Source organism: Lithobates pipiens, unplaced genomic scaffold (assembly GCF_037356315.1).
Source record: "Lithobates pipiens isolate NorthernLeopardFrog02 unplaced genomic scaffold, aLitPip1_a1.2 Scaffold_8, whole genome shotgun sequence".
NCBI lineage: Eukaryota > Metazoa > Chordata > Amphibia > Anura > Ranidae > Lithobates > Lithobates pipiens.
Window position 1 is genome coordinate 685,295,480 of NW_027507903.1, and position 13,484 is coordinate 685,308,963.

The window sequence follows — 13,484 nt, forward strand, 5'->3', positions numbered from 1 at the left end:
TGATCCAATCATTGTGTATCCTTGTGAGATTCCTCTCCTCCATGCAGCTTGTGTAGCACACTCCATGTGGACCTGTCTCTCCCATCTGATTTCAGCATAAGGATGAATCTAGGTATCATCTCCAGTGGATCTCCAGGGGGATGAGGTGACCTCCATTATTGGTTCCATCTCCCATCCACCATGTATAGTTCCAGCCATTGGGTGTGGTGATGATTGGCCCCAGCTGGGGGTATCAGTTGTTGGTGGGAGGGGTATAAAGGACAGCTCTCTCTCTCTCATTCATTGTGTTGTGTCTCTTATCGACAGGATGGATTTTCTGGTGAAAGGTGGTTGGGTGCTGCTCCTGGCTCTAGCTTATTGGTCAGGGTTTGGCTGTGATGGAGTCTTGGTGAGACATGGCCGCCAGTCAGATTGGTGGAGGAACAACCAGAGGGCTCTACCTGGTCAGGGCTCTTCTAGATGGGGCTCAAGGGATTGGAATGCTAATCGCCCTGTTGTGGGTGTTGGGGCTCCTAGGGGTTCACTTGCTGGACGTGTTGGTGGGGTTCCACGAGATCTGCCGCAGCCTGGGAGCTCCCCTATCAGCATCCAGTGTGGAGAGGACAACATGGTGGTCAATGTCCAGAGGGATTTCTATGGAATTGGGAAGCTGGTCCGACCGTCTGACCTGAGCCTGGGGCCCCAAGGCTGCAAACCCAACCCCCAGAGTACAGACACCACTGTCACCTTCCAGATCAACCTCCAGGACTGCGGCAACATGGTGCAGGTAATCTTAAAATGTTCTCCCCGTGTCCATGTATTCTAGTCAATTCCCTCCCCTCCCAAGTCCTTGTCTTCCAGTAGTCTGTTTTTGTATGGAACCTTCTCTGGTGTGTGGATTCCACCCCCACCCCCACCTGTAACCAGCTAGTTCCTAATGACCTTGTAGCTTGTGTTCCATTAAAAAAGGACTAACATTTTCCCTCACCAAAATTCGAATCTATTGCGGCAGCCTATCCACTCAAGTTTCCTCCTCCCTTCCCCAGCAGCCAAAGTAGAACTCAAATCTCCCATCTCTGCTTACCAGAGTAGGGGGAGGGGGTGTACAGGAACTTTTTAAAGCTCCACTTTGGGAAGATAAAGGTAGAAGTGAAGACCTAATGGTTTTTGGATGGGGTATGGGAGAGTTAAAACATCTGTTGGGCATTTTGCTATTTTTGTCCTATTGGGGGATTTCCTTTCCCGTCCTGACTCGTAGCCACAATAGTGAGGAAATGCCTGGCTGTTACCAGAACAGGTGTCCCCCATAGAATATTTATCAAGGGTGTGTGGTTTTTTTTTTTTTTTTTTTTTTCCCTTCAGTTACGCTTCAAACACCAATCCTATGGGGTCCCTTCTCCTTGTTTGCTGTGGGGGGGGGGGGGGGTGGCACTCCCCAACCCCCCCCCAAATCTGCCTACCCCAAATAAGGAGCAGTTTGCATATCTGGGATTGCTGCTCAGTCACAGGACACAATGTTGCAGCACTGTCAGTACCCCCTGTAGTTTGCTTTGTTGCCCAGATCTGTGGCAATACCCCTGCTCAACCATGCTGTCTGGTAGGGATCTGGAATGCAGATGGAGAGCCACCAGGAGTGTCTGGTGGGAGAGGACTCTCCAGACCGTTAGTAGGGATGATTGTATGCGTAGTGGGATCTATGTTGTGGGGTTACTTTAAGTAGGTGCCATCAGACTGAAGACTTGCCTTTTGTAGACTGAGTCTTGGATGACCAATCACCAGGTCAACAAATCTTTTTATCATATTTCTATTCGTTTATTTATTTTTGCGACTGCCGTTGGGTGCCACCATCTTGGGTGTGATGTCAAAAGCCTTGGAGTTGCCACTCCTCCCCTGACGGTTACATGGGGGGCTTGTGTAGGAAGAGGTGGAGGAGCTGGGCCAGCACAAACTAATTGTACACTCCAGAAGAGGAGAGGGCTATACTAGGTTGACTTCTGGAATGTTGCCTTACTTAGCAAGTCAATTCCACACGGAAAGGGAAAACCCTGCATAAAAACAGTTGATTCACTTTGAAATGTTTAACCCTAAAAATCCTGTAATTTTTAAAGCATGTTTGCACAGTGCGTGTTTTAGTTAATTTAGCTTCCTCTATCACCTGAAATGCCTGGTTCTGACCCCCCCCCCCCCCCCTCATAAACGCACCACGGTTTATTATGGCTGCTGAGCCATGACCCTGGCCTTTAACACCGGGGCCAGGCAATGGTGGGCTCGGGGCCTGGTCTCAGAAAATGGACTAAACGATGTCAGCTTTCCATGTTTGTAAGTCTGTCTCCTTCTCTGCACAGATGACTCAAGACTGGCTAATCTACACCACCAACCTGACCTACAGCCCAACCTCCTCCATTCCAATCATCAGAACCAACCCAGCTGTGGTCCCCATAATGTGCTTCTACTACCGGTGAGTCAACACTACTAGTTCAGCTTACACTAGGGGGCCAAACAGGTCCCAGCTGGTGCTCAGCATCTGGTCAATGTTGGGCCAGAGTGGGCAGAAAACACAACTAGGGGTTCTTGCCAAGAGATTTTCATGTATGGTATTGCCTTTCCTGGTTAGGTGTGTTGGCAGCCTATTTTTTTGCTGTAGGGGCTGCTGAGTGTAGTAGTCTGTCACCCAGCCAGGCACACTCCCCTCTGTTGAGATAGATTGGATATCCCAACAAGGTTCTAAAGAGAACCTGGGGACAAATATAGTAGCTGCTCCTGGTCACTTAAATGTTCAGGGATCATGCCCCATTAATGCCTTTACTAACTGGCTTCATTTGGTGGCTGTCTCACAGGAATGGAATCAACCAGACAGCCATCCTTTAGTAACTTGCTGGATAGTGTAACCAGGATTTGACCCTGTACTCCAATTAAAAGTCAGTAATGGACAGGAAAAGAGTAATATGAATTTGTGACATTAAAATGTATTACTGACCTTGATTCTGTTCTCTGTAGGCACGGTAATGTGAGCAGCCAGGCCATTAGGCCAACGTGGGTTCCATTCAGCACCACTGTGTCTTTAGAAGAAAGGTTGTCCTTCTCTTTGGTCCTGATGACTGGTGAGGAAGATGGGTGATCGGGAGGGGTTATTGTTGGGCCTTTTACTAATCCCCTTTCCTTATGTATACAGAGGACTGGAGTGGTCCCAGAAGTTCTCCCATCTATCAGTTGGGGGATATTCTCTACATACAGGCCTCTGTGGATACTCGCAACCAAATTGCTATGATCCTCTATGTGGACCGTTGTGTGGCCACCATATCTCCCGATGCCACCTCTTCTCCAAGTTATGACCTCATTACAGACAATGGGTATGTTTCGTGGTGGGGGGGGTTAGTGGGGTTGGGTTCCCATATGACCCAAATTGTAAGTGACCATCTTCTGCAGGTGTCTTGTAGATGGAACACAAGCTGACTCCTCCTCGGCCTTCATCACTCCAAGGGTCCAGACAAACTCTCTACAGTTCACGGTGGATGCCTTCCGGTTCCTAGGAAACGATGTATCTTTGGTGAGGACTGTTTCAATTGGTTTCACACGTTGGTGCCTTCTATGAATGTTTAACCTACTAAAACCTTCTATTCCAGATCTATTTGACCTGTTACTTGAGAGCTGCTGCTGCCACCCAGGTCCCAGATCCCATGAACAAGGCCTGTTCCTATAGTAAAGCCACAAACAGGTGAGACTATTTAAAATGCCTGTTGGGTGTCCAGGGGCTGGTTGAAAAATTTTTGCTACCCGACATGGTGAATTCCAAAAAACAATGGTATGGACAGGGCCCCACAGAATGTCTGCAACATTACAAATTTACACCATGTACATTGGTAAAATGGCTAGCCAGGTAAGTAACCTCATGGGGTGGAAAGTTGGCCTAAAACGGGGGTAGGCAACCTTGGTCCTCCAGCTGTGGTGAAACTGCAAGACCCTGACAATCACAGGCATGACTCTGAGGCATGATGGGATTTGTAGTTGCTCCACAGCTGGGGGGCCAAGGTTGCCTACCCCTGGTCTAAAGGATCTCAGGTGCCAGCATGATCAGAACTATAGGTAAGGTGCTCCTGAATCTGCTGCTTGGACACCTTGTGGTCAGCTGTAAATTCCATCCAAGGGGGATCAATTTGGCACTGTAAGTAGAGCTATAGACAACTTCTTTTTTTATTTTGGATGGAGCCAGGGAGGGTTATAACCCATCCAGACTTTTCTCACCTGTGTACCGTTGCAGAGATTTTCCCCAATCGTCTTTCAGGACAGCCACCTTAGAGAGACACCGGCTCCTCCCCTCTGAGGAAACACCGCCTTCAATTTCATAATTTAAGCCTCCTCCCTTCGTTCCTCAGTTATGGTGTTTCCTCCGGCGGGGAGACATCGCCAAGGAACCTTAAGGCTAAATTCGGTTGGTGAAACTGAAGCCATCCGAGCGGAGCCCTGGCCCCGTTCGGCTATCCGACCGTTCATCGGTCGGTCCAGGACAGTCCTATCAGCGGGGAGCTGGAGTGTTCGTACTGTCCATATACCCTAAACTCCGCTTGGGGAAAGCGGGAAGTTTATGGGGTCGTCCGTTCGTTCACCCGCGGGGGTTTCAACGGAACAAACAGTCCAGTCGGCTGGGGAAGCTGAATACTCGACTGACCTTTACACGCACTCCAATCTTCGCTTGGGGAAAGCAGGAAGTCTTTGGAGAGGTTCATCCTTGCGTTTCGCCCAGTGGGGTGCTGAACGAAGGCGTCCAGGGCCCCCCTGTGTACGCAGCCGGCTGGGAGCTGGAAGCCGGACCGGTAGGCGGGCGACGTCGGTTCCGGTGGGGGCGGACCCCTTCGTTCGATCCGCGTCTTCCGGACGCGGCACGTGAAAGGGAACCTAGCGTTCGGCTGGTGCAGCCTCTCTTTTCACAGTTGCACAGGTAGCTGTTAGAGGCACGTTCGTACCACGCTTCCTCAACGGGAGAATGTCCGAGGCAGAGGCTTCAAAAACTCCTGGAGATAATAGCACCAGCCACTCGAAGGTAAGAGGAAACCTGGGGAGGTGTTCCCTTACTTGTATCCAGTAGCTCCACTGGTGTTCCTCCTTGGTGGTCGGGGGGAAGGGTAGTGTGTCTGGGATCCTGGTGATGGTTGATCCTAGGGGGGGCACTCCCGGTGGTCCTCTATGTAGCGCTGGTGTTGCTGTTTTTTAGGCTCATGCTGCCCCTTCCTGTGTTTTGTGTCTTTCAGAAAGCCACGAGCAAGTCCCCCCATGGTTCTAAGAAGAAGTGCCCTTCATGTAGAACGTCTATGGGAGACTCTTGGTCTAAAGCTATTTGCAAACAATGTATTGAGGATTTACTTAAGGAACAGGCAGTAGAGCAGGGTGCAGATCTGGTAGCTTCTATGAAGGAACTCTCTGGTACCTTTCAGTCCTTCCAAAACTTTTTTTCCAGTTTTCAGTGGCCCCAGCCTCCGAGCACTCCTACACCAGCGCAGCAGAGTGTACCATCCAGCCCTGTGGATGTTCCTCCTGCAAGGGGAGAGAATTCAGAGGGTCCCAGGGAAGAGGCTGAGGAGGAAATTGACAGTGTCGTTTCAGACTCCCAGGAGGAGTCTGACGCAGAGGTGTTGGATGGGGAATCCAGCAGAATCTCGCGGTATAAGCTTTCCCTGGAGGATGTGGATGAGCTCTTGGGAGCGATTCATACCACTTTAGGCATTCAAGAAGAAACTAAGACATTGTCACTCCATGATCGGATGTACAAGGGCATGGGGGAACAAAAGAAGCGGGTGTTCCCAGTGCACAACGTCTTGATCGATACCATCAAGAAGGAATGGCGGGATCCCGAAAGGAAACCTTTCTTTTCTGGGGCATTAAGACGTAGGTTTCCTTTTTCGGAGGAAGAGACTCTCGTCTGGAATAAATCTCCCAGACTAGACGCTGCTTTTTCCCAGGTGTCCAGACACACTGATCTATCCTTTGAGGATATGGGGGTACTGTCTAACCCTATGGATCGAAGGATGGATTACCTTCTTAAGAAGGCCTGGGATTCGTCACAGGGAAATCTTAAGCCAGCCATGGCAACCACGGTGGTGGCCCGCAACATGGAGTATTGGCTCACCCAGATTAGCGCACACATTGAAGCAGGGACAGCAAAGGAGACTATTCTATCCTCCTTTCCCATGCTTCTTAAAGGGATAGCCTACATAGCGGACGCTTCGGCGGAATCTGTGAGGATGTCGGCAAGGTCCTTGGCCCTGACCAACTCTGCCAGGAGAGCCTTATGGTTGAAGACCTGGCCTGGAGACAATGCATCCAAACTTAAACTTTGTGGAATCCCCTTTACAGGAGATCTACTGTTTGGACCAGGTCTTGAAACAGTGCTAGATCGCACAGCAGACAAAAGAAAGGCCTTTCCTGTTAAAAGGAAATTTGGGGAACAAGCCAAAAGAGACTCGTCCCCAGAAAAGGGTTGTACCACCCCGTACGGTTCAGCAGAAGAAAAGTTGGGGACTCAAAAGCAGGGGCCCCGGGGGAGCAATTTTTCGCCCTCCTGAACAGCCCAAAAAATCTCAGTGACAGGGTCACGGTGGGAGGAAGATTGGGGGCCTTCCTCCCACAGTGGGAAATGATTTCCTCCAATCAGTTTGTCTTGGGGATCATCAGAGGAGGTTACCATTTGGAGTTTTCGGAACTCCCTCCTCTGAGGTTCCTTGTCACCGAGCTGCCAAAATGCGCAGAAAAATCATCTGCCCTTCTTTCCTCTCTTCAGGAGTTGGAAGAACAGGAGGTGGTAGTACGGGTTCCAGTAGGAGAGACAAGCAGAGGCTTCTACTCTCACGTCTTCGTGATTCGCAAGCCTTCGGGAAAGTTCAGGCTCATCCTGAACCTGAAGCCCCTGAATGTCTCAGTTACCTACAGAAGGTTTCGGATGGATTCGGTTTACTCAGTAAAAGCACTCCTACCTCCGAACTGCTTCATGGCATCAATAGATCTGAAAGATGCATACCTGCATATTCCAATCGCAGAGTCCCACCAGCGTTTTCTCAGACTGGCAGTGGGAACCCCAATGGAAGTACTACACCTTCAGTTCAGAGCGCTTCCTTTCGGACTATCCTCTTCCCCCCCGAATCTTCACCAAAGTGATGGCAGAAGTTCTGGCATTTCTGCGTCTCAGGGGAATCTCGGTGATCGCATATCTCGACGATCTCCTTCTGTTTGCCCCTTCCCCAGCACAATTAATTCAGAATTTACAGGTCACAAGAAACCTGTTAGTAAGCCTGGGTTGGCTCCTGAACCTGGAGAAATCCAACTTAATCCCTTCCCAGAGGGTCACTTTCCTAGGGTACGAGTTGGACTCAACAGTACAAAGGGTCTTTCTTCCTTTGGAAAAAATTCAAAAGATAGACAGGGCTCTGTTTCTTCAGGGCAACCACCAGATCTCCATAAGGAAGATCATGTCAGCGCTAGGGTTGCTGACATCCGCTCTTCCAGCGGTTCAGTGGGCAGGGTTACATTACCGCCCTCTACAATTATTTGTGCTGAAGGTTTGGGATCACAGCCAGGAATCTTTGGATTCTCTGGTTTCGATTCCAGATCAGGTAAAGAGGTCCCTTTGGTGGTGGAGGAAGGGAGCAAATTTGTCCCAAGGTCTAGAGTGGGTCATGCCAACCTCCAGGGTGGTCACGACCGATGCAAGCAGCTCAGGTTGGGGGGCACACCTAGACTCCCAATTAATACAGGGTATTTGGGAAAAGAGGGACTCGAGGAGATCCTCGAATTGGAGGGAGCTGAGGGCAGTAGATCTAGCTCTCAGAACCTTTCAGAAGGAGCTCCGGGGGAATCACGTAAGGGTAAGGTCGGACAACTCCTCGGTGGTAGCTTACATCAACAGACAGGGGGGCACCAGGAGCAAGTCCTTATGGGCCCTAGCGGAAGCCATCCTCAGATGGGCCGAAGCAAATATCCTGTCCCTTTCAGCAATCCACTTGAAGGGAGAACAAAATCAGGTGGCAGATTTTCTCAGCAGGAGAACTCTGAGAGAAGGCAATTGGGTTCTCAAGCAGGAAATATTCGAAATGATCACCCGGAGATGGGGGATTCCTGCAATAGATCTCTTTGCCGCAAGGGAAAACGCGAAGGTAGCAACGTTCTTCTCCATAAACAGGGGGGACGGGGCATTGGCGGTGGACGCACTAGCACAGAGTTGGGGTTTCTCCAGGTGCTATGCTTTCCCCCCTCCAGTGCTCATTCCAGCAGTATTAAGGAAATTTCAAGGGGAGAATACTACCCTCATTCTAATTGCACCTCACTGGCCCAGGAGGCCGTGGTTCTCGGTCTTGAAGGGCCTGTCTGTAGAACCCCCCTGGATTCTCCCAGTGCAGGAGGATCTCCTGTCTCAAGGTCCGGTGTTCTGCCCTCAGGTAGGACGATGGAACCTGGCAGCGTGGCTTCTGAGGAAGAATTGCTAAAAGCCAAGGGCTTCTCAGACCGGTTGGTAGCCACTCTTCTAAACTGTAGGAAAAAGGAAACCCAGTCCATTTACTTAAAGGTATGGAAACGGTTTAACAGCTGGTGTTCAGAGGGTTCCTTCAACGTGCATAGCCCTATAGCCGTTCTAGAGTTCCTACAGGCAGGGGCGGATAAGGGGTTAGCGCTTGGAACACTAAAAGCTCAGGTTTCTGCTTTGAGCGTGTTTTTAGAGAAACATCTAGCGTCAGATCCTTGGGTCGTAAGGGTCTTCAGGGCCCTAGGTAGGCAAAGACCAGCTTCAAGCTCCCCCTTCCCGGTTTGGGATCTTTCTTTAGTTTTACAGGTTCTCACAGGGGAACCTTTTGAGCCGTTAGAATCTTGCTCATTAAAGCTGATCACTCTCAAAACTGTGTTTTTGGTGGCGATCACTACAGCAAGAAGAGTAAGTGAACTCGAAGCCCTTTCTGTCAGGGCTCCCTTTTTTCAGGTTTTTCCGAATCGTCTGGTTTTGAAGATAGATCCGGCCTTTTTGCCTAAGGTAGCCTCTAGTTTCCACAGGATGCAGGAGATTGTGCTACCTACATTTTGTTCAAATCCAGTTAGAGAACAGGAACACATGTTTCACAGACTAGATGTTAGAAGATGTGTTCTTTATTATTTAGACTGCACAAGTCAGTTCAGAAAGACAGATTCACTTTTTGTTTTATTTTCAGGGGCCAGGAAGGGTTCCAAAGCCTCTAGACGTACCATAGCTAGATGGTTAAGGTTAGCCATTGGGCAGGCATACGTGGCAGGGGGATTAGATCCTCCAGCTGGCATTAGAGCACACTCAACCAGGGCCGTGGCAACTTCTCAGGCAGAGTGGGCTGGTGCGTCTCCGGAACAGATCTGTAGAGCTGCAACGTGGTCCAGTTTTTCTACGTTTGTGAGACACTATAGACTGGATCTTCTGTCAGCCAAAGACCAAGCCTTTGGTCGTAAGGTGCTACAGGCAGTAGTCCCACCCTAAGGTAATATACTCGCTTATCCTCTCTAAGGTGGCTGTCCTGAAAGACGATTGGGGAAAAATGGAATTACGTACCGGTAATGTCCTTTTCCAGGAGTCTTTCAGGACAGCACCGGTTCCCACCCAAATTGTTGCAGATCATCGGGAACTCATTACATGAGATCGTCAGGTAAGACTTAAAAAGTTTATTTGTTTGACGTGTTCTTGTGTCTCCCCAGTTTGGCCGGAGGTACTCTGGAAGAACTGAGGAACGAAGGGAGGAGGAGGCTTAAATTATGAAATTGAAGGCGGTGTTTCCTCAGAGGGGAGGAGCCGGTGTCTCTCTAAGGTGGCTGTCCTGAAAGACTCCTGGAAAAGGAGATTACCGGTACGTAATTCCATTTTTCCTTCACTTCCTGTCCCATAGCCAGACAGGAGGTGAGAGGAAATCCTGCAAACGAATGGAATTCCTCTGAACCCCCCCACACGGTGTGAATCTCCCTAACTGGACACCAAACAATAAAAACTGTAATCGATCTCCACTGTGCATTTGGACTAATGAGCCCTAAGTAGGGTTGCCACATCATCCCTTTAATCCAGGACACACATTAATTACACAGGTGCTGATTATGGTGGTAATTAAACTCGGTGCCTTATCTGCATTAAATCGGCCTCAGAACCTGTGTCCTGGATTACAGGGATGATGTGGTAGCCCTAGGTCCTCTTTCAAGGAAAATGTCTAACTACCTATCCAGTGTTGGCCTTTCACCGCACTTCCAGTGCATCTTCTAAACACAGGTTGTCATACATACTTTTTTTTTTTTTTTTTGTTTTTTTTCTCTAGCTGGTCTGCAGTTGAGGGCCCCAGCAGTATCTGCCAGTGTTGTGGGACACCAGGCACCTGTAGCAACCCTACTGGTCTGACAGGAGGAAGGAGCCGATTTGGAAGACCGAGAGCCTTTGGGAAGAGGGAAGCCTTGGATGGTGAGTCTTAACCATGCAGCTGCTGCATACAACATTGGTGTGGTTACATCTGCATTTTGTATTACAACGGGGGGGGGCGGTTGGGTATTCAACCTGGCACTGAGTCTTGCACCCACCAGGGTTCTGAGGGACCTGGGTGTCTATGAAGGGGGAAGGCTAGAACCTGGATGGCCTTCATGGTGCTGCTTCTATTCCTGTAAAAAATGTTTCCCTCATTATTCAGAGCTAGAACAGGAAGGTAGATCTCCTGCATAGCTTTTCTTAGCAATGCAAATCTTGAGGTTTCAAACCCCCCCCCCCCCCCCCCCTTTTCCCCCATAGTGTTCAATTGGTTAACATAACAATTTCATTCCTGAGGGTCTATATAGTGGACACCACCTCTGCACACTTGAGTAGGAGTTGAGGTATCACCTGAAAGCCCTTGGTTGCATTGTATAGAGATGTGTCTCTTGATCCTCCAGTGTGTTCTCCTGCAGAACCTATCATGGAAGAGGAACAGGCGGTGACCACCTTGGGACCTCTGCTTGTGATTGGACCGAAACAAAACGACCTTGCAGCTGCAGTGATGAAGGAAGAGGCCGCCCCCGCAGAGCTCTGGTGGTTGGTGGCTGTCGGGTGTGTCAGTGTTCTTGTAGTCACTGTGTGTGCAGTGTTCATTGTGAAGTCTCTAAAAATGCCGCAATATCTGTCTGTAGAGAAATAAAAAAAAAAATGCTTTAATATGGTCTCTTGCTTATTCATAGAACGTTGCAGTATGATTTGGTGCTTTTCTAGGGGCTCTAAACATCTAGATCATGGGTCTCATGTGGCAGCCACCTGCCCCACCCCTTGTCTCATGTGTTAGAGGAACCTCCGACCTTCAAATATCTTAATGGGGGACAGAAGTTGTGGCTGGGTTGTCACAAGGGCCACAGGATACTATATAGACGACTAATTGGGCTCGGGACTCATACTGACCCTTTTTATGCATCATTGAGTCCTCACGTAGGCTTCCTACACCCCTCTTAAAAATGACTTGTTCCACATTTTGAGGATCAAGAGTGCAGAGAGGATGGAGAATGTGGGGTTGGAGAGAATGCAGGAAGGATAACAGTAAGGGGGAAGTCATGACCTATATCAGTAGCAGGGCTTGTTCCATCAGTGAGAGTTAATGAAACTTTTGAAGACTTCTTTCTCTTTCCTGTAGGGGCTTCTGAATTGTGGCCCATCTGTCGCCCTGCCCAGCATTCACTTCCAGACACTCCAAGACAATGAACCAGTCCATCAGCTTTGTATTTTTATTGAGGGATTAGAACTTGGATGGGTTAAGGAATTGATGGGATGCCCAGAAAGATTCTAAGATGGTTTGGGACAAGTTGGATTATTTTTTTTTTTTTTTTTTTTTTTTTTTTGCTCCTGCACAACACTTGCTGCAGGCTCTTGCCTTCTCCCTCCAGCACAATTCTTCATGGTTGGGCCTAACTCTGGTTTCATCCAGCCTTAGCAAAGTTCCTTAGTTCAGGCAGGGACCGCAGGCCCCTACTGTGTAGCAAATAAGGTTGTGGTGCTAGCTGCCTTTAATGACCTACTGGTCCCAGTAGACCTCAACTGCAGCAGCCTGACTTTACCATTAACATTAGTCTCTCACTCTCACGGCTCCCTCCTGGAGACTTGTCCAGTGGTATTTCCTGCTGTCCTCTCCTGTTTAGGACACCCCCTGGGTTGTATGGGGTTCCTGTTCGACGCCAAGCACCTGGCCTAAGGTCACCAACACCCCCCCCCCCCCCCAGACTGGGGGCTCCCTCAAGGCACTGACAGCCTTTACACTCCTTCAGTTCTTCTAACCAAACAACTTCACCCAGCTGGGATGACCCTGGGTATTTAAAGAGGCCTGTCAATCTAGGTTGGGGATTGGGCAGGGCTCCTCAGACAGCTCCACCTTCCTTGTAGAAGCAGAAGGGAAGTAACAGATGAAGGAGGAATCAATAGAGTTTTTGGGCTTGTTCCACTCTTCTCTGCTACCACTAGGTGGCCGGGTACTTGGTGGTACTAGATACGAGGAGGGCAACCCAATGTCAGGTTATGGGGTATGTCAGCCAATGGGCAGGTTTTTTCTTGAATCTTTGGAAAACAGCGCTGTCCAGAAATTACTCGATTAATCAAAACAAGGCCTGAGGCAGGCTCTAAACGTGATAATATGAATAATAACAGTATAAATTCTTGCTGCAACTCAATGTGAGATACCCACACTAAACACAAACCAAAGAATATAAAGCTGCTCTAAAACTACATTAATATTGTGACATATTAAATTCTAGTATCAAATACTAGACAGTGTATACTATCAAACACATAGTCCAAGGGGAAGAGAAGCACAAAGGCATTAATTCAGTCCATTGAAGTGACTCTTTACAAACACCCTTCAGGTGTATAGCAGGTGCGCCCAGAGAGAAAGTTTTATCCACGACCAAATTCAGTGAGGCTTACCAGCTGCCAAGATCTCTTTTTAGGGAGATCATACAAGCGTGAAACAAAGCGATCGTTCCTGGTCTCTCCAATGGGTCCTGCTGGCATCTCCAACTCTTATGACTCCTTCTTAAAGCGTCTCACATTCCACCGTAATTGTTAGGTGAAAGGCTCCCATAGCATAATTCCGTATAAAATTTTAATCCGAACGTAATAAAAGCAAAACAAACTCGCAGATTTCCAGTTGAGTACAAGCGTAAGTAAAATCACGAGCCGGCCGGCTCTCTCCTAATAACACTGCCCGCCCTTCCTGGTCAACGGGGAATGGCGGTGACGTCAGCACGCCGCTCACCCTACGTCGTTTCGTCAAAAATGACTTCTTCCTGGGGTACCAGAAGCAGAAGAGAGCAGCGCAGGGTTGTGATTGCAACTTGCAGTCCAACCAAAAGTAACTGTTTTGTCGGTTGGGGGTAGAGGGGAAGCTGTCGCCAGTAAGGGACTTGTCCGCCTTATTCCCAGGGACAACAGTAAGTAACAGAAGCAAGTTGGCGAAGCAGCATTCTTCAGACTGGTACGGTGGAGAATCGGGAAATTTCAGTGGGTATCAAGCCAGGGACCC

General features: G+C 49.1%; 1 protein-coding gene across 1 annotated transcript; it reads left to right on the plus strand.

Moving 5' to 3' along the window:
• The first annotated feature begins 304 nt into the window (after positions 1-304).
• Positions 305-11,123, plus strand: LOC143962207 (zona pellucida sperm-binding protein 3-like). Its single transcript, XM_077471542.1, has 8 exons — positions 305-766; positions 2,325-2,437; positions 2,977-3,080; positions 3,152-3,329; positions 3,406-3,526; positions 3,603-3,694; positions 10,281-10,420; positions 10,897-11,123. Exons 1-8 carry the CDS (start codon positions 308-310, stop codon positions 11,121-11,123), a joined length of 1,434 nt encoding a protein of 477 aa, XP_077327668.1. The 5' UTR covers positions 305-307.
• The last annotated feature ends 2,361 nt before the right edge of the window (positions 11,124-13,484 follow it).